The sequence below is a fragment of the Lissotriton helveticus genome, chromosome 3_1 (assembly GCF_964261635.1).
Source record: "Lissotriton helveticus chromosome 3_1, aLisHel1.1, whole genome shotgun sequence".
Lineage (NCBI taxonomy): Eukaryota > Metazoa > Chordata > Amphibia > Caudata > Salamandridae > Lissotriton > Lissotriton helveticus.
This window is the reverse complement of record NC_136061.1, coordinates 255087409-255108436: the sequence shown is the minus strand read 5'-3', so window position 1 is coordinate 255108436 and position 21028 is coordinate 255087409. Positions and strand designations below refer to the sequence as shown.

Below are 21028 nucleotides of genomic sequence, written 5' to 3'. Positions count from 1 at the left end.
TAGGCCTGACTGCCCGCGCCACGTTACCTAGAGGGCGAGCAGGGGTCGACTTTATATAGGAGTGGCGGTCTCTGACTGGCTGTGGCGCAAGCCCTGGCCGGCCGGGGGTCCCATTTCCTACACTGGTGGCAGCGGTGGGATCCGGACTGGTGTTTGCGCAAGTACCACAACGATAACTGGCCTCCCTACAAAAACTCTGTATTGTAACTGGTCGCAAAGAAAGGAGATTATTGTTTTTAGGAGGTTACTTAAATGTCCGTTCTGTGAAAAATGTGTTCTGGTTAGGTGACCCTAGCCCGGGAGGGTAGATCAACCCCCTAGTGCGATGTGTTTTCTGGATTCACCAGAAGGGTGGGATCCAGTGGTGGCAGCGTAATTGTGTTCAATGTGTATGGTCCCTGTTCCTTCCCTGGAGTAATGATACCTGCCCCACATGGGGTCAGGTCAGGTTGCTAAAAATGTCTACCCTATGGAAATGTTTAATGATCAATGGAAATGTCTGTTCTGTAGAAAAAGTGTCTGCGTACCCTGTTAGTTAGTGGCCCCTACCTTGGGAGGGTAAATCCTCTCCCTAGTACACTATGGTTTTCTGGATTCCCCAGAAGGGTGGGATCCAGTGGTGTCTGCGTAGCTGTGTTCAAATGTGTATGATCCTTGTCCCTCCCCTAGAGTAATGGTACCTGTGCCACCAGGGTCAGTTTGAGGAATCTGGGCGGTAGAAAACTGTCTTACCAGTCTAAGGGACGATGTGTGGATGAATGTTGAGGTGTGCTGAGTAATGGGGTGTAAGTTCCCTGGGAGGAGGAGCTTGCTGAATCAACGATAATAATGTCCTTCCTTACCCCGCTGAATGTGTTGGATGCATCAAGTCCCCTTACCCCGCTGGTTATGTTTTAGATGTCAGGTGTCGCCCTGGCTGAATTTATGTTGCGTTGTACTGAGACCTGCTGGCGCTGCCGCGGCTCATCGTGTTGTGTTCTAGGTGTCAGGTGTCGCCCTGGCTGAATTTAGGTTGCGTTGTACTGAGACCTGCTGGCGCTGCCGCGGCTCATCTTGTTGTGTTCTAGGTGTCAGGTGTCGCCCTGGCTGAATTTAGGTTGCGTTGTACTGAGACCTGCTGGCGCTGCCGCGGCTCATCGTGTTGTGTTCTAGGTGTCAGGTGTCGCCCTGGCTGAATTTAGGTTGCGTTGTACTGAGACCTGCTGGCGCTGCCGCGGCTCATCTTGTTGTGTTCTAGGTGTCAGGTGTCGCCCTGGCTGAATTTAGGTTGCGTTGTACTGAGGCCTGCTGGCGCTGCCGCGGCTCATCTTGCTGTGTTCGTTGTACTGAGACCTGCTGGCGCTGCCGCGGCTCATCTCGTTGTGTTCATTGTACTGAGACCTGCTGGCGCTGCCGCGGCTCATCTTGTTGTGTTCATTGTACTGAGACCTGCTGGCGCTGCCGCGGCTCATCTTGTGTTGTGTTGTACTGAGACCTGCTGACGCTGCCGCGGCTCATCTTGTGGTGTTTTAGGTGTCAGGTGTCGCCCTGGCGGAATTCATGTTAAGTTGTATCCCGGACAAGGAAGACCTGCTGGCTCGGCCGCGGCTTGCCTTGGGGAGAGCTGAACGCTTAGTTCCCAGGTGGAAGACCAGTGGAGGGAGGAAGTTCCAAGACTGGTAGGAAGGTGTGTTCTGAGGGTGTTTCTCCTGGGAGAACGCGGAACCTCAGAAGTAGAGGTAGGGTGGGGCATTCTTGCCCGTGACCTCTGGTAAACCTGAGGGTGCGGACCCTAGGTGGAAGGAACCGTGGTAGTCGTGGCTACACTGAGAAAGGGAGTGGAGAATGGCTGTTGGGGGCCAGGGGTACCGCCCCCCCACTTCGGATTAGCAGGGACCAGTGGTATCTGGATGGCTTAGGGCCTGGTCCTAGTCATGGGCAACTAAGGAGCACCAGGTGGGTAGCCTGGTTGGACCTATGTCTTCATTTTTTTATTTTTTTTGTTTGTTTTTGTTTTAACTTTTATTATTTTTAATATAGATATGTTTATTGGTCCGGCACTGCGGGCCGCGTCCACGTCCTACCGCCCTGCAGCAGGGAAGTCCATCCCGGTAGTGATTGGTCTCCCCTGCGTTTGGGCTGGGGGGGACATGTGTTGGACTTGGCCCGTCTGGCAGGTCCATCCCTGAAGTTGTGCTTAGTATATGTGACCGGGGGATGGTGAGTCCCCTCCTGAGTGTGTGCGTGGTGAGAGAGACCTGCCGCCCATAGGAATGCATGGGGGATGTATGTGGCTCTGGCAGTTCCCGATGCGTGGGGCGTGCCGGGCCGTGTTTGGTATGTGTGCGCTCGTGAGGTTGAATGCTACAAGATGACATATGTGGCATGCGTGTGGCTAGAAGGGAAGGGCCCCTTCTAGACCTTGGTGTGTGTGTGCAGTAGGTGTGCTGGCGCGTGATTGGCTGAAGCCGGCTGGGCCTTCCCCCACCAGGCTGGCCCCACCCCCCCGGGGGTGCGTCCAGTGTCCCTGGCCTGGCCAGCACCAAGAAATTCCTTATAACCAGTTCCAGCTGGTTCTCTCCCTGCCTGCCCCTTTTGGAGACAAAGGGAGCTCCTGTATAAAAGGAGGGTGGGCCCTTTTCTCTCTCTCTTCTTCTTCCTGCTTGGGACCCTACCTGGGTCGTGCTGCTGCTTGGGCTCAGGGAAGGGCGTGCCTCCCTGGGCCCTGCTCTGTTCCTGATCTGCTGGGCTCCTGGGCCTCCTGGGGTCTCTGCTAGCTATGGCCCTAGCGCTTGAGAGCGCTTTCCTGCTAACCTAGCGCCTTGGGGCGCTCATTCCCGCTTCTAGCGCTTGGGAGCGCTTCCCTCTGACCCTAGCGCTTAGAGCGCTGCCTTCTGTCCTGTTGGCGCTTTTGGAGCGCATCCTTCGTGGCACTAGCGCTGTGCGCGCTACCTTCACCAGCCGGTGCTACCCGGCCTTTGCCCTGTTCTGCGGGGTTCTACACCCCCAGCGAGTGCCTACCTCGCGACTGCCCCATTCCCGAGGGGGCCTGACCCTCGTCAATTCCCCCCAAGTCACCGCCGCCGGCCCGGGACCCCTCCGTGAAGCCCTCCCCCGGGCCGCGCTGTGATTGGATGGCGGCCCGGGCTGGGCTCCTGACGTCTCCCCGGGCCGCGCTGTGATTGGACGCCGGCCCGGGGAGCTGTGGAGGCGAGGACCGAAGAGCCGAGTAATGCAGGGGGCAGCGGGAGCCTACTCCGCGCCCCTGCTTGACCCAGGACCGCCGCGACTTCCCCCCGGGGCCCCCAGGAGCGAGGGGGAGCCCCGGAGAGCGGAGAGAGACCGGCGCGCTCGGCGACCGGTGAGTAATGCCGGAGGGGAGGCGGGGCATCGGGCCACATTGCCGGTGGCCGCCCCTCCCCTCCAGCGCGAGCCGAGTGTGCCCAGAGGCCCCCGGGGCCCCCAGTAACGCCGGGTCCCCCGAGGGGGGACCCCGCCTGGCCATACCTTGCCCCCCTGAGCCCCGAGAGGCTCCCTCTACCTGTTTGGTCCCCCGAGCCCGCGAGGCTCCACCCAGATAGTCCCTGAGCCCGAGGAGGCTCCACCACGTGCCCCTGACCCTGCCTGGGCCCCGAGAGGCTCCCTCATGGCCCGAGGGGCCGCCATTGATGTCGGGTCCCCCGAGGGGGGGCCCCGCCTGCCCACAGTTGTCCCCCTGAGCCCCGCGAGGCTCCACCACGTGCTCCCCTGTTTCCCTGAGCCCCGAGAGGCTCCACCATCGCCCTCCTGTCCCCCTGAGCCGGCAAGGCTCCGCCAAGTCCCTCAGCGGCCCAGCACTTCGTGGGCCGCTGCCACGTTTAGGTTTGCCCGGGCCCTTTCAGGCCCCTTTGGACACTGAGACTCTAAGGCGCCCCTGCCCCAGGATGGTCATCTGGCCTAGGGGGTGCTACGGACTAATATGCATGTGATGCTGAGGATTACTATGTGTTGCCCTGCTGATTGACTATGTGTAGCCCTGCTGATGGGGGCCTCTGTTGTGTTATGTACCTTGTCCCTTCCAGCCTGAGTACCCAATGTCTCCTGTATGTGATCCCTGGTCAGAGTGAGTCTACTGCTAGTTCTAGGAAGCTCCCAGGAGATATGTGTTCTAATGCCAGTTCCATCAGATGCGTACCACTGGCAGTGGTCCCTTGGCCCTGCCCTGTACCTTTTCCCTGGTAACCCCTGCCGTGCCTTGAACCCCTTGTAAAGTGTATGTTCCTATGTGTCCTGTCTAATACAAAGACTATTTTCATATATACTTCGTGTGGAGTTCCTTTTGTGGGAGGCCTGGGATGTTGCTGTTGGTGGGTGCGTGCGCAAATGCTTCACACATGTCCTCCGAGATAGGCCTGACTGCCCGCGCCACGTTACCTAGAGGGCGAGCAGGGGTCGACTTTATATAGGAGTGGCGGTCTCTGACTGGCTGTGGCGCAAGCCCTGGCCGGCCGGGGGTCCCATTTCCTACACGGCCCGGGTCGCCATCCACACCACAACATCGACCCGGCCGCCATCTTGGGGCACTGCAGCACGAGGCCGCGTGGCCTCAGCTCGACCCTAACCTGGGGCCGGCCGGCCCCGACATCGAGGCACCAACCTCCCCCCCAGGAGGCAGAGTGACCACTTGGCGGGTCAATGGGAGAAGGAATCGTCAACGGCTCTCCTCCGCCAGGTGTCGATCACCCCCGGCCGCCCTGAGCGCTGGCTCCACCCCCCTGCTGGGTGTCTGGACTCCCTCATCCCGGACCCCCCGGCCCCCCAGGCGCGAGGGTCCGGACATCAAAGGGGACCAGACCTATAACTGGGGCAGGGCCAGACCAGGACGGCAGTTGTATCCTGGAGTCGAGAGACCCGAGAAGAACTCATCCGTAACTGGCCTGCTGGCGCTGCCGCGGCCCTCTGCCTCGTGAAACCATCGTCTTGGCCTGCTGGCGCTGCCGCGGCCCTCTGCCTCGTGAAACCATCGTCTTGGCCTGCTGGCGCTGCCGCGGCCCTGTGCCTCGTGAAACCATCGTCTTGGCCTGCTGGCGCTGCCGCGGCCCTCTGCCTCGTGAAACCATCGTCTTGGCCTGCTGGCGCTGCCGCGGCCCTGTGCCTCGTGAAACCATCGTCTTGGCCTGCTGGCGCTGCCGCGGCCCTCTGCCTCGTGAAACCATCGTCTTGGCCTGCTGGCGCTGCCGCGGCCCTCTGCCTCGTGAAACCATCGTCTTGGCCTGCTGGCGCTGCCGCGGCCCTCTGCCTCGTGAAACCATCGACTTGGCCTGCTGGCGCTGCCGCGGCCCTCTGCTTTGTGAGACTATCATCTTGGCCTGCTGGCGCTGCCGCGGCCCGATCCACAGACACTCCAGCTCGAGGATTGTGAGCTCGCCTCTTACCCCCACCGGTACCGATCCGGTACCAAGACTGTCCCGCTACCCCCTTTCCCTACAGAGACTAGAAGTGAGAGGACCCCCGGGTCCGAGACCTCCTGTATCGCTTATAACCTTGCCTTACGAACCTTATATAAAGCCTTGAACTCGACTTGGTGTGGTGCCTGTTTGTGGGGAGGGAGGTAACTTGTCTGTACGATCCCCGGAGACGGTCCCCCTCGGGGATCTCTCCCTCAGTGTCCGGCCGACCCTCAGGGTCCCCGTCTAACACACACACAGACAGACACAGACAGACACAGACACACACACAGACACACACACAGATACACACACAGACACAGACACAGACACACACACAGACACACACACAGACACAGATACACACACAGACACAGACACAGACACAGATACACACACAGACACAGACACACACACAGACACAGACACACACACAGACACACAGGGAACAGAGGCCGGAAAAAACAATCACAACCAGGGACCGGGGCCAAAAAAGCAAGCACAACGATGGAACAGGGGGCAGGAAAGCAAGCACAACGAGGGGACAGGGGGCAGGAAAGCAAGCACAACGAGGGGACAGGGGGCAGGAAAGCAAGCACAACGAGGGGACAGGGGGCAGGAAAGCAAACAGATAGAGGGAACAGGGGGCAGGAAAGCAAGCACAACGAGGGGACAGGGGCAGGAAAGCAAGCACAACGAGGGGACAGGGGGCAGGAAAGCAAACAGATAGAGGGAACAGGGGGCAGGAAAGCAAGCAGAACGAGGGAACAGGGGGCAGGAAAGCAAGCACAATGAGGGAACAGGGGGCAGGAAAGCAAGCACAACGAGGTATAATTCTATTATTACACGTCCCTCGCAAGGTCTACCTTCTCTGTTGACCAATGTCCCTAGCCCTTTACCAAGGTCACAGACCGGTCGCGCCACTGTGCTTGGTTTCTTTTTGAAAAACGCACCGGGCCACTAAGAACTTTGAAATAACAGCGGCTTTGTCCCTGAGGCAGGGGGCCGGTGGGGGGGGCTCGATAACGGCTGTGGGAGTGGGGCGGTGACAGCAAGGCAGGTGCCGGGGGAGCGCCCCCTTACCGTGGCCGGCGGGCAGATGGTCCCCGCGAGCGGGCGGGCAGCAGGCGGAGGGAGGCTGCAAGGTGCCGGTCGAGCTCAGGGCGGAGGGGCGAGGATGTTCCAGCGGCTCGGCCTTTTCCAGGATGCTCGGTGATGCCGCAGCAGACCTGTTTGCTGCCGCCGCTGTGACGCAACCAACAGAGACGGCCGCTGCTGACACCGACGGGGCTCGAGTGCGAGCCGAACACAGAACCGAGCGTTAGCCGGGCTCAGAACAAAGCGCGAGCCGGGCTCAGAACCGCGCTCGAGCCGGGTTCAGAACCTAGCGCGGATGCTCAATCAACCCACAGGTTTTAGATAGCAGCAAAAAGGCCATGAATGAACACACTTATGTAACGTCAGAAATATACCAGAAGAGTCTACCATATTGCTATGGATACCCATACTATGCGAAAAAGTACCACCAATATGCGATGCCCGACATTTTACCAGACTTTGAATGCCCCGTCATTTTCGGATTGGAGGGCGTGTTTTTCTTTAGAGAAAGAAATGAAAAAAACACGCCCCTTAATCCGAAAAGGACGGGGCTTACAGCGAAAAGAGATCGTCACAGAGACCTCTACTCCAATGGCTGGCCGCCATTTAGGAGGCCAGCCAATGGAGAAGAGGGGCGGGTTTAAGCCTCGCTACTCTGAGACATAAGATCTCACAAGCGAGACTGCGCATGCGCAGCCTACGCTAGCCGAGGCCCAAAAAGGACACTGTGGTAGCAAAATAAATGAGTGCTCTAGAAACTAACACCTATAGAGGTTCCTTTGTTAGGCCCAATTATTAACAAGAAGCAAGGACAGCTTCCACAGATACCTCTGGTTCACAATATAAAACCCGGGGACAAACTTCAAAAACCTTTTACAGAGGTTCTTACAAAGGTAACAATTTTAAGGAAAAGGCGGACGAAACGATACCCATCCCTCAAATAACAATACTTAGCAATGACTCCTTTACCTTTGCCCCACAAAACCAGATACCGGTTGGGGGTCGTCTTCAACAATTTCTCACAAATTTGAATTCAATTACAACAGACCAATGGGTTTTAGACATTATCCAACATGGTTATAGTCTGGAGCTTACAACAACTCCTTCAAATATTCCACCTCACAAACACAACCTATCCATGCCACATCAAATCCTTCTGCAACAAGAAATAACAGCTCTGTTCCAAAAAGGCTCAATAGAACCAGTTCCACCACAAATTCAATGGACAGGGACATATTCACCATACTTCCTTATTCCCAAAATAGATGAATCCCTCAGGCCTATTCTAGATCTCAGTCCACTAAATCATTACATAATATCAGAACATTTCCACATGGTCACACTTCAAGAGATCATCCCTTTACTACAAAAAGGAGACTTTGTCAAACTTAGATCTAAAGGACGCCTATTTCCATATATCAATTCATCCGGCACACAGAAAATATATCCGGTTTCTATTTCAGGGAAAACATTCAGTTCAAAGGTCTTCCCTTTTTTGGATCACTACAGCACCAGAGAATTCACCAAATCTTTACCATTTGTGGCAGCACATCAGCGCAGAGAAAACATTCATGTCTTCCCTTATCTAGACAACCGCCTAATCAAAGCAAACGCATTCACACTTTGCAAACAAAACACTCGAAAGACCCTAGATTTACTACATTAACTAGGGTTCATCAACCAACAAAAATCCCATCTACAACAAACCACTACTGAAGAGTTTCTAGGGGCCATGCTGAACACAAATTTAGCATTATCCAGTATTATGGGTGTCTTTCATAGATTCACATGACTGAATCCTTCCCCGTCGTCGAGACGGGAGTCCCCGGTACATAGAAAAGTAATGTCCTATAGACATACATAGAGAAAAGTAGGCCTAAGGGCCTAACCTTAGTAGCCTATCTATGTCCTTTTGTAAAAAGGACCAAACTCCAGAAGGTAGCCAACCAGCTACCACCTTCCTCTAGAACCTTCCTGTCAGGAGCCTCAGTCTCTCAGATTTTCTACCGCACGTTGTGCTAGGGAGTACCCACCTGAGTTCTCCTCAGGTTTCCTAGTTTTATCTCTTCCTCACAGAAATTGGATATTTCCTTCATAAATCAACAATGGCTGATCAACAGAAGAAGGGTCTCTTCAGAGCTTGCTCTTCTTGTGGTAAGAAGAGGCTCCACGTCGATGACAAGCATGAAACCTGTCTATACTGTCTTTACCCAGACCATTCTCCTAAGGAATGTAGGATTTGTAGAACATTCTCTACAAAAAGTCTAAAAGACAGGGAAGGAAGGCTGCTCCTCTGGTTGAACAGGCTGAAAACCAGAGACAACCTGCAGTCTTCAGAGGACGGTGAGATGGCTTCAGTTTCCTCTAAATTATCCTTGAAGAGGCACAGGGTTGCTTTCCCTAGCCCTACAGACGGTCCTCCTAAAAAGACTATCAAAAAGTCTTCAGCAGCAAAATCTACAACGTCTGACAAGGAGGTTCCTGCCTTCAGGAAGCCTGTGCCGTCGTCGACGACGATTTCGTCGACGTTTCCCTCAGCGCTGAGGAAATCCGTCTCTACAGTCTTATGTTTCTACATCGACGACGACGGTGTCGACGACGACCGCGTCGTCAGCATCGACGAAGACGACTACTCCATCGTCGACGGCGGGTAAGCCTGTGTCGTCGATTATTCTCATCAAAAAGCACTCGACGTTGATTAAGATTCCGTCTACGACATCAACGACATCAGCGTCGACGACGAGGCCAAAACCGTCGACGCCTGCGCCGTTGACGAAGACACTCTCGTCGACCAGCGTTCAGTCAACGAAGACATCGACGACGGTAATGACTGGCGACGGCGAAGACACCGTCGATGGGCGCTCCATCAACGACGAAGACACCGTCGACGAGCGCACCATCAACGACGGGTCCGTCGTCGAAGGTACCGTCGTCGAAGGTACCGTCGACGAAATCACCATCGTCAATCGAAATTCAGTCGACGACAACACGGTCGTCGACACCGTCGACGCTATGGAAACAGTCGGACTTGATTTCTCCGTCGTCAGCAGCCAGTCAGCCGTCTACGATTCCAACGACGAAGAGTACGAAAAAGCCAATAACACCAGACTTAACGTCTCCAAGCAGGGTGCAAAAGTTACCCCCATCTTGTCTGCTACAAGATGAGGAATCGGACGATGACCAGTACGGTCAGGCCACCAGTCCTTCAGACCTCATAGTAAAGTGCCAAAGCACTGATGAGGACGGCGATGAAGTGGTTTTTACGGAGGAGACCGTGCATTCACAGGTCCAGCCGCAAGTCACGCCTATGGTATGCCTTCCGGTGTCTATAGTCTCAGACCTACAGTTCTTGATCCAAGACTACAAACAGCGATTTCCTGAATCAACATCGACCCCATCAACGGAGAAGAATCCAGCTACATCTGGACCGACCCATCCTCAAGACCTAGACCGTCACCTTTGGTGATCCGTCAGGAAAGAGAAACAGTACAACATATCCCGTCTTCTGACGACGAGGGCGAGGAACCAGAAGAAGGGGAGGTACGGGACGACCTGTCCAACCATAGGGACGATGAGGACTACATCGCTCCTTCTCCGGCCACACCTGAACCCACTACCTCGGACTCGCCGCCAGTGAACATTGGCGGATTTCACAATTTAGTGGAGAGAGCGGCCACAAGATTCCATATGTCTATGGAATCCACTGAAACAGACTGTTTCCTATATGTTTTTAAAGACCTAGTTAGGAAAACAACCAGATCAATTCCTTTTTTTTTTTATTATTATTTTTATTGTTAACAAGCTGACAGGGAAGAAATACATTAATTCATTAATACATATGTTAGCGGACATGTAGATATAATACAATAAAGAAAACAGAGCAAAAAAAAAAGAAAGAGAAAGTGCAAAAAGAAGAGAAAATAGTAGATTAATTCACTAATACATGATTAGGAAAGTTATAACATTTTCTTTCAATGATCGGTCAAAATAAATTCCCCTGGAGACGCTGGTTATTAGTATAATTAAAGCATGGTATTTGCCTATACCCAATAAAAGAAGAAAGCATCATCATTCCACAAAGGTTCCCCAATTTTTTTTAAATTTGATCAGTGAGCGTGTTCCCCTAATATTCGCTAAGGCTAGTTCCATCGAATGGATCTCGGTTACAAGTGCCCACCAGTCCCAGACCGTAGGTGGTTCGGAACAGGTCCAGGCTCTGGCCGCGGTTAGCTTGGCACAAGACATAAGTATAGTAACCAAGGCTGCCTGTGGGAAAGAGACCGGATAGGTGTCTAGCAAAACAGAAGCAGCCGTAAATATAGGCAACTGAATCTGCTTCATTTTCAAAACTTTCTGAATATCGCCCCAGAAGGCCTTAAGATTAGGACAAGAAAACAGCATATGTGCCAGATCAGCTGCGTCGATGGAACATTTGGGGCATTTTGTGCGATCGCTGTAGGAATTATTAGAAGACCATTTGGAGATTCTTTCGGGCGTGTAGTATAACATGCAAGCTGTTCTAAATTGTTGGAGTCTTAGACTAGATGACCGTACTCACTTGTTAATATTTATCAGGGAACACTCTACTTGTTTTGATGTTATATTGGAACCCAGTAATCTACTCCACTTGTCAGCTAATTTAGGACAGTCGTTTAATTTGAGATCGATTAAAAGTCTATAAGCTTGACTTGCTTTTTAAAGAGTATTAACAGGTCCATATATCACAATCAAAAACCTCCAAAACTTGTTTTTTGTTTATCAGGTAATCGTGCAACTGTAAGTGTTTATACCTCATATTTTCAGGTAAGTCATATATCAATTTAAGAGTGTTGAAGTCTAAAAATCCTTGTGTGCCATATAAGTCCCCCAGAACGCTAATTCCTAACCTAGACCAACCATGTGCGATATTGTCATTAAAGATTCCTGGGAGACCTGGGTTGCCCCACAGCGGTAGCTTTGAGTGAAAAAAGTGGTTTTACAGAAAGTTAGTATATTGCCCCAAATCTTTGTTATGTTCTTTGCGGTCTTGAATTTAACCCTTTTGTAATAATTAGGGTCATTTGCTCGTAGTAAAAACATATTTGAATCAAGTTTTAACATAAAAGAATGGAAAAACAGTGCCCCTCCTCTATTAAGTAGAGATCGGAGACGAGTAACAAAAGCAGACCAAAAGTACAGCTTAAAATCGGGAAAGTTAAGCCCTCCCTCACTCGTATTATTTTTCATAAGATTCAGCTACCTTCTTGCTTTTTTGTAGCCCCAGATAAAGCTGCTGAGCGCTCCGTCGAGTTGCTTAAAAAACTGATTGTTTAATGCCAATGAGATGGATCTAAATAAGTACACAAATTTGGGCAATACCTTCATCTTAATTAGATTGATTCTGCCGATTAAATTCAGGGGGAGTCTGTGCCACTTTTTTAATAATAAAATAGTGGATTTAGTTAATTCATTGTAATTTATATTGTTGATTTCCTGTAATTTAGCCGTCATTTTGACCCCTAAGTATGTAGCAATTTTGCAGATCTCAGGAACCAACACGGCTGGGGTGTAATTAGTTTTAACTTGTGTCTTTTGTAAGTTGCGTTTGTAACCCGACACCTTCCCAAATTTGCCGGCCTCTAGGGTGATTTCCTGTAGAGCCTCAACGATATCTTGTGAGTAAACCGTGATATCATCAGCATATGCTGTTATTTTTAGCACCTGTGAGCCTGATCTAAAGGGTACAATCTGGGTTTGAGATTGAAGAGCAAACAAATAAGGTTCCAGTGAGAGGGCAAATAAAAGAGGTGATAAAGGACATCCCTGACGAGTGCCACATAAAATTGAAAAATCTGGAGAGGTCAAGCCCCCATAGATAGTGCAGGCCATTGGGTTGTCATACAGCGCCTGTATTCCCCGCAAAAATTGCCCCCCAAACCCCATTTTGGACAAGACGCACCAGAGATAGTCCCACCCCACTCGGTCAAAAGCCTTCTCGGCATCTAATAGGATCATGCCGAGTGGGCTGGATTCAGTCTCTGCTACATCAAATGCCGTAATGGCCATATTAACGTGCATTGTAGTGTCTCTCCCGGCTATGAACCCATGTTGCTGTGGGTTAATAATTTGAGGCATGATAGGGGCTAGTCTTAGTGCTAGAATTTTTGCAAATATTTTTGCGTCCGTGTTTATCAGGGAAATAGGGCGATATGACCCTCTCTCCTCCTTCGGCTTGTCTTTCTTCAAAAGAAATATTATTTTCGCCCTATTCCGTGATTTAGGAGCTTTTCCATTTGACCCTACAGATTGAATAATCTTCAGCAGCAAATGTTCTAATTCCTCTAAGCACGCTTTGTATATCTCCAGAGGTATTGTGTCCTCCCCTGCCGCTTTTCCTACAGGTAATAGAGCGATGGCCTGATGTAATTCTGCCATGGTTATATCGTCAGACAGTGAGCCCATCTCTAAAATGTTCTGTATGTTTATTGAGTGCTCTTCAACGTATTCCCGTATATCGTCTAGGTTAGGCTCAGTTTCTGGAGTATATAATGTTTTATAGAAATCAGCAAATTGTTCAAGTATATCTAGTGGCTGATTATAAATCTTGTTACCGGCCCCCCGGATATTTGTAATCGTAGAGCTTGCTCTGTCCTCAGCTACTTTATAGGCCAGAATTTTGCCGATTTTATCCCCCCCCCCTCGTATTGTGCTATTTTAAATGTATGTATATTGGAGCTGCTCTTCTGAATAAACTTGGTCTTAGCTTTGCTTTTTAATAGGCCAAGTTTGAGGCCGATTTCTGTGATCGTTGACAAATTTGATCGGAGTGCTGAGGCCAGTAACTCTTCTTGGGTGGTTATTTTTGAGATCAGCATATCATTGTGTTTTTTCCGTTCCAGGTTTTGTCTAATAACGTAAGCCTGAGTGAAACTCCTAATACTTGCTTTGCAAGCATCCCATACCATACAGTATGTAGCTGAACCTATATTAATGTCTATAAATTCTGTAAGATGTGATTTAAGCTGCGTCATGTAGAGCATGTCTGAAACTAAATGTCTGGGGTAGGAAAATGGTCTGGGAGAAGTCTTGGTATGTGTTGTTGTAAATATCAGCATTATTGCATTGTGATCAGAAGAGATTCGGGGGTATAAAACCATGGAGCTGACCTTCAGTAGGTTATCGCTCGTTAATGCCATATCCAGTCTTGAACAAAGCTTATGAGGTGCGGAGTAGTAGGTATACCCCGGTGTTTTTGGATATAAATACCGCCAAGCGTCTTTAATGTTGTAGATGCGACATAAATCAAGAATGGACAACCTGGTTTTGTGCATCCTTTGATAACTACCAGACCTGGTTGTATCTATACTATAGTCCATGATACAATTAAAATCCCCCATGTTGATAAGTTCTCCCTCCCAGTCCAAAAGTTTAATATTCAGGTGATCAAAAAGGATAGGCACGTCTGTATTAAAGCCATAGACCACACATAGGACATATTTATGATTCTCGAAGCTAATCTGAGCTACAGCCCATCTGCCACCCTTACCACAAGAGGTCTGTATTACTTCGGCCCTAAATCGCCTATCCTTGAGGTTAGCAACCCCTCTTGTGGGGTGCCCAAAAGTGGAGCAAACCACAATGTCGTATCCCAATTGCTTAAGTAGCTTTTTATCCTTTCCAGCAATATGTGTTTCAGATAAGAAGACTAAATGAGGGTTGTGTAATTTTAGTTCTTCTTTAACCGAACATCTCTTATTTTTGCTATTTAGCCCCGCTACGTTCCAAGCTAAGCACTTTATTTCATACATTTGTATGTAAAAAAGACCTTAAACCCATCTCCAAGTGTCCAAGTATCCTAAAGAATTCACAGTCTACTCACGATAAAGGCCACCTTCTGGACCCTATTTTTACCAATATCCATGATTTCAAAACCCGCGCTCCCCTCCCTCTCCCTTGGACTGACCACTTCCTGATCCCTATTGTTTGGCGTCGTGAGGCCCCACTACCCCAACTGCCCAAAACCCGGGTCCTCACCAGACGCTGGCACAAACTTGTGCCTGAGGAGTGGGCATCCAAGCTCAGAGATTCGGCCCCCCCCCCCTGCCCTTGACCCCATAACAGCCGATAGTGAGTTTAATTCCTGGCTCTCCCAATCACTAGACAGTCTGCTACCCCTTTCTAATACCCTTAAACATGCCAAGAGGGTAAACCCAGCCCCCTGGTACACCCCGGAACTAAATTCCTTCCGGAAGGAATGTAAAAGGACTGAACGCGCATGGAGGAGGGAGAAACTCGTGGGAAAAAAAGAAGCCTTCCGGGTATCTATAAGAACGTACAAAATTGCGCTCCGCAACCACAAAAGATCATTCTACGAGGAAAGAATAAAAAATTCCTCTTGCTCCGCGAGGGAAACTTTCACTATTTTAAAAGAACTTCTCAATGTCCCGGGTCCCGCAGCAAAATCCCTTGATGCTAACACCGCGGAGGACAAATGTAACAAACTGGCAAAATTCTTCGACAACAAAATTCCAAAAATCCTCGCCTCCCTACCATTAATTGACATTAGTGTGACAGGCGGTTACAACTCTAATCCTTCGCCATCCACATGCCCGCACCCGAGCCCCCCACCTTGACTCATTTGGCCCGGTAACCACTGAAGAGGTCTCCGCAATGCTTGCCACAATTAAGAGTGGCTCTCCCAGCGACCCGTTCCCTATGCGCTTCCTGAAGAAAGTAGCCCACACCATTGTCCCTCCACTCACTGCCCTCATTAACGCTTCTTTACTTCAAGGAAAGGTCCCTCCCAGCTGGAAAGCGGCTGTTGTTAAAGGTCTCCTCAAAAAACCCACACTGGACCCTCAGGACCTAGCCAATTACAGGACAATTTCCCTCTTCCCAGGGAATAAAATAAGTCGCTGAGAACTTAGTGAATAAAAAACTTTCGCTATTTTTAGAGTCCAACAACCTACTCAAACTATCTCAGACGGGATTCCGCCCAGGGCAGGGCACTGACACCGCCCTCCTGGCGGCAGTGGAGGAGGCCAGATGCATTTTGGATACAGGAGGATCAGTGGCAGTGATCCTCCTGGACCTCAGTGCGGCCTTCGACACGGTCAATCAGCGGATTTTAATCCAGCGTCTTGGAGATATCGGAGTGAAGGGCACTGCCCTGAAGTGGCTTGTGTCATTTCTCAATCATCATTCCTTCCAAGTCTGGGAGAGCGACAACCACTCCCCAGAAGTCCCTCTTCGGTGCGGAGTGCCGCAGGGCTCGTCATTAAGCCCAACGTTATTTAACGTTTACATGTCCCCTTTGGAGGAGGTGGTCACCCCGTTCGGAGTGACAATCATCAATTATGCTGATGATACCCAGTTGGTGGTAACTCTCTCCCACCCCAACCGTGAACCCTCCAACCTTCATAGTTGCCTCGCTGAAATTCAGGGGTGGATGAACAACTCAACGGGTCCAAGACGGAAATTCTGCTCCTTGGACAAAAAGGGCTCTCCCTCCCACCGAACATATGGCCTGCCTGTTTAGGTGAACCCCCTGCCCCTAAAACGGAGGTCAAGAGCCTGGGAATATGGCTCGAGAAAGACCTGTCCTTCAGAACCCAGGCAAAAAAAAACTCGGGTATCTGCTTTGGACTTCTCAGGTCATGCAGGAAAGTCCTCCCCCTGCTCCCTCTCACTTCCCGGAAACTGCTGATCCAAGGCCTTATCTTATCCAGGCTGGACTACAGCAACGCCATCTTTCTGGGAGCCCCCGAAGCCACCTTTAACACCCTACAGAGAATTCAGAACGCCGCGGCCCGACTTCTCACTAATACCCCAGCCAGAACATCAGCGAAGTCTGCCTTGAGGCAACTTCACTGGCTGCCAGTCAGAGAAAGAGTTGTGTTCAAAGCTCTCTGCCTGGCACACAAACTCCTTCACAACAAAGGCCCCCCCATCCTCGGAAACCTCATCACTCCTTACAAAGCCACCAGATCGCTCCGCTCGGACCACGAGAATTTCATTACTGTCCATAGAGTGAAGAAAGCCCGGTCTGGTGGACGACTATTTTCTGTAAACGCGGCTAAACACTGGAATACTCTGCCCAGGAAATTGAGAATGGAATCGAATCTTCTCCTTTTTAGAAAATCACTGAAAACACTTCTCTTTCCCTGATCTTTCCGTCTTCCTCGGCTGCCACTCCCTCTGGATTTTCTAGGTTCCAGCGCTGGGATGCTCACGGGTTACTACGCGCTCTACAAAACCTTAAATAAATAAAAAATAATGAGTTTCCTATTCCTCATGCCATTAGTAAACAAAACTAAGAGCTATAATGTCCTTGCAGCGTTCTACCCCGTCAGCCTAAAAGCAAATTTTTCTAATTTCTCCCCCCCCCAACCTCCCAACCCCCCATCCTGCTGAGAAAAGCACCCTCCCCCCTAGCTCTTACCCCAGCCGGGGAAGAGCCACCCTTCTGCGACGGCTGCCGCTGGAAAGGCAGCCTGCGTAGCAAATCACCTTAAGAGGCCCCCACCCTCCCTCTGCTTTGAACGATTTACCAAAATAGAGCAAAAAACAAAATAGACATTTATCATATTCTCAGTAATGCATCAAAAGGAGAAGAAAAAGAAAAAAGGGAGAGCCCCCCCGTGCAACCAATGTTTCTAAGTACCGAGCCCTCCAGTTGAGATTAGCACTTAGCATATGCAGTTAGCACTAATTCTTCAAATTAATTTTAAGTCTTGCTCTTGCCCGCACTGGTGCTAGCTAGATATGCTTCCGCTTCCTTTGCATCAGTAAAAAAATGAGTGCGTCCGTTTTTAATGACCTTAAGGCGGGCAGGTTCCTGAAGAAACGCCTGACCGCACTAGACTTAATTGGATCTATCAGTTTGCGGAGCATCCACCGTCTGTCCATTGTTTCCTTGCTTAAATCAGAGCGAGCAAAAATTGAGAGCTCACCTATAACAATAGGGGTGATGGGACGGGCTCTCTGTCAAACAGCCTGGCGCAATAAAAAATTACCAATTCCAATCATTGATCACATATGGGAACAAGGGAAACAACTGATGCAGACACCAGCCTCGGTCTCCGCAATGGTACCACGGCTGGACAAGAAGTATAAGGCACCAACAACAGCACCGGCCTGCCTTACCGGGCATCCCCAGCCAGATTCCGTGGTTACCCAGGCGGCTCAAAAGAACTCTAGGAATCCGTCCTCCCCATTGTCGGCTCCACCGGACAAGGAAGGCAGGAAACTAGACAGTATTGGCAAACGTTTTTCCACCACGTCGGCCATGACTGTCAAATTAGCTAATTCCATCGCGCTACTCGGTCGCTACATCAGGCAATTGTGGGAGGATATTGCCCCATATCTGACGGAACTACCTGATAATTTGAAGGAGGAAGTTCAATCACTCCTTAAGGAGGGCCAAACATCGGCATTAGAACTTATTGATTGTGCTATAGATGTTGCAATGACCGGCTTCAGACAGCTAGCAGGCGCCGCGGTCCTGCGAAGACAGGGGTGGCTTAAAGCAACATCCTTCCGTCAAGAAGTCCAAACTAAAGTACTCGACATGCCCTACGACGGCCAGCACCTCACTGGGGAGAAAATCGACGAGGCCTTACAAACAATCAAAAAAGATACGGACATGGCACGAGCGCTTGGCACGTTGCAGTTTAAAAACCAGTCCTTTCGAGGGCGCAGGGGTAGAGGTCAGCCCTCTTACAGAGGATCGTACCAGAGCAAATCCTCATACTCCTATAACCAAGGTCGATCGCAATACCAACAGCGACAACAGCAACACGGTTGCCAGACCTCGTATGGAAGGTCCAACTACAGGGGAAAAAACCAGAGGAAGGCCACTGGCAGACGCCAATGACCGCTTCCAGCAGCCAGTCCGTCCACAATCTCGTTCTTTCAAACTTGGAGGAAAACTAACACACTTCCTCCACAATTGGAGATCAATTACAACGGATCGGTGGGTGCTCCAATTGATACAATTCGGTCATTCGTTGGAATCCAATTCAATCCCCCCCGACAACTCCTCCTCGCAAGCTTCAACACGGACATTTACGATTACTCCTTCAAGAGGTCTCTTCAATGTTAAGGAAAAGAGCAATAGAGCGAGTCCCATCAGCTCAGAAACGGAAGGGATTTTATTCCCGCTTCTTTAGACCTGCAAGACGCATATTATCACATCCCTATTCACAAACGCCACAGGAAATTCCTCAGATTCGAAGTAGCGGGTGAGCACTACCAATTCTGTGTCCTCCCATTCGGCCTCAAATCGGCACCTCAAATTTTCACCAAGTGCCTCTCCCCTGTGGCAGCTTTTCTACGACAGCATGGACACCAGGTCTTCCCTTACCTGGACGACTGGCTGGTGAAAGCACCATCTATGAAAGGCGCAGCCGAGTCCTCCAACGCCTGTCTTAATCTTTTCCTGCAACTGGGCCTGACGCTCAATCACGAGAAGTCTACCTTACAGCCCTCCCGAGTTCTTACCTTTCTCGGGGCAACTTTGAATACGGAATGTTCAAAAGCATTCCCATCGCAGGAGAGGAAGCACAAGCTTATCACTTTGGCCACCGCAGTGGCCTCAAAAAAATCCTACTGGTCCGTACTTTCAAGTCCCTCCTGGGGATGATGTCCTTGTGTATCCTGCTTATTCCACACTGTCAGCTCAGAATGCGCCCTCTGCAGGAGGCCTTGACCAGGCAGTGGACTCAAAGCACAGGCTCTTTCGAGGATCGCATCGTGATAACTCAGCAAATGACCAAAGCCGTGCTCTGGTGGAGGTCGCCCAAGAACCTCTCGCAAGGACTATCATTCTTGCTAGCTGCAGCTCCACACGTGATAACTACGGATGCCACCCTAGAGGGATGGGGAGCGGTCCTTCAAGAATTGCAGGGCAGGGCAAATGGACGGACCAGGAACAGCAGCTCCATATCAACCTCCTAGAACTGAGAGCAGTTTTCCTATCTCTGCAGGCTTTCCTCCCGCGCATCAAGAACTCCCCAGTGCTTGTCAGGACCAACAACACCACGACAATGCACTACTTGAACAAGCAGGGAGGGACACGTTCGCTAACACTATCTCGCGAATCGCAGAAAATTTGGAACTGGCTTGTGCTCCACAATATCACACTGTCAGCGGAGTATGAACCAGGCAAGGACAACGTCATAGCAGATGCTCTAAGCAGACGAAGGTCGCTGTCCCACGAATGGGAACTTGAACAAAAAGCGCTGAATCGCATCTTTTCGGAATGGGGGAGACTACAGATCGACCTCTTTGCCACCAGGGAGAACGCCCAATGCCGCAACTTCGCAAGTTGGCATCCCCAGTCGCGGTCCCTCGGAAATGCATTTTCCATCGGCTGGCGCAACGTTTTTGCGTATGCATTTCCCACATTTCCCCTGATACCAAGAGTCCTTCGGAAAATGAAAACGGAGCACTGCACCCTGATTATGATTGCCCCGTTCTGGCCGAGGCAGCATTGGTTCACGGACCTCCATCGCCTCTCAGTCCAACCGCCAATCCGTCTAGGCCAACATCCATCCCTGCTCACGATGTCCAACGGCCAAGTACTGCACCCGAATCTGAAATCACTCAGATTATCGGCCTGGCTCCTGAGTACCGAGAGTTCTACCAATTAGACATTCCGCAGAAGTGCAAGGATGTCCTCGCAAAAGCAAGAGCAGACAGCACAAACAAGACCTATTCCTTAAAGTGGAAACGCTTTTGCATTTGGTGTAAGGACAAAGGTCTCCATCCCTTTCGGGTTACTCCAGAGCAGCTCCTACCATATCTGTTACACCTGGCACAATCGGGACTTGCGCATGCCTCTATCAGAGTTCATCTGGCAGCAATTTCCCGGTTTACGAGAACTTCAAAAGGGGCCTCTCTCTGGTCCCACAGGTTAATAAAGCAATTCCTTAAGGGGCTCTACAGATCCTTACCTCTGCCACGGAGAGTTCCACCAACATGGCATCTCAATGTGGTACTCAACCAATTGATGAAACACCCTATCGAGCCCATCCATAGGGCGGATGTCAAATACATCTCCTGGAAGACAGCCCTCCTATTGGCTCTGACCTCAGCTAGTCGGGTCAGCGAACTACAGGCTCTTTCCATACAAAATCCCTTCATGCAGTTCAGGGAAGACAGAGTGGTTTTAAGAACTAATCCTCGATTTATTCCTAAGGTCCCGTCGGACTTCCATTTAAATGAACCCCTAGTCCTCCGATCATTCTTCCCAAATCCCAGTACTGCAGCTGAAAAATCCCTGCACTCTTTGGACCTGAAGAGGTGTCTCAAATTTTACCTTGACAAAACAAAGCATTTCAGGAAAACGAATCAGCTTTTCATCGCATTCAGCAGACCGAGGAAAGCCATGCCACTTTCCAAACAAAGTATCTCACGATGGATATCCTCTGCAATTGCCTTTTGCCATGACAAAGCTGGACGGCCATTGCACTCCAAAGTGAGAGCCCATTTTACAAGAGCTGTGTCCACATCGGCAGCGCTATTCTCTGGGGTGCCAATACTGG

At 50.7% G+C, this 21028-nt stretch overlaps 1 protein-coding gene across 5 annotated transcripts in view; it reads left to right on the top strand.

Moving 5' to 3' along the window:
• Positions 1 to 21028, top strand: part of CUEDC1 (CUE domain containing 1) — a 1101926-nt gene that overhangs the window by 1063911 nt on the left and 16987 nt on the right. The window contains exon 12 of one of the 5 annotated variants that reach the window (XM_078679745.1): positions 11266 to 11306. The exons of the other annotated variants lie outside the window; for them this stretch is intronic. Within the exon in view, the coding sequence (XP_078535871.1) occupies positions 11266 to 11269 (4 nt within the window). The 3' untranslated portion in view covers positions 11270 to 11306. The remainder of the gene's footprint in view (positions 1 to 11265; positions 11307 to 21028) is intronic. 5 annotated transcript variants of the gene reach the window in all.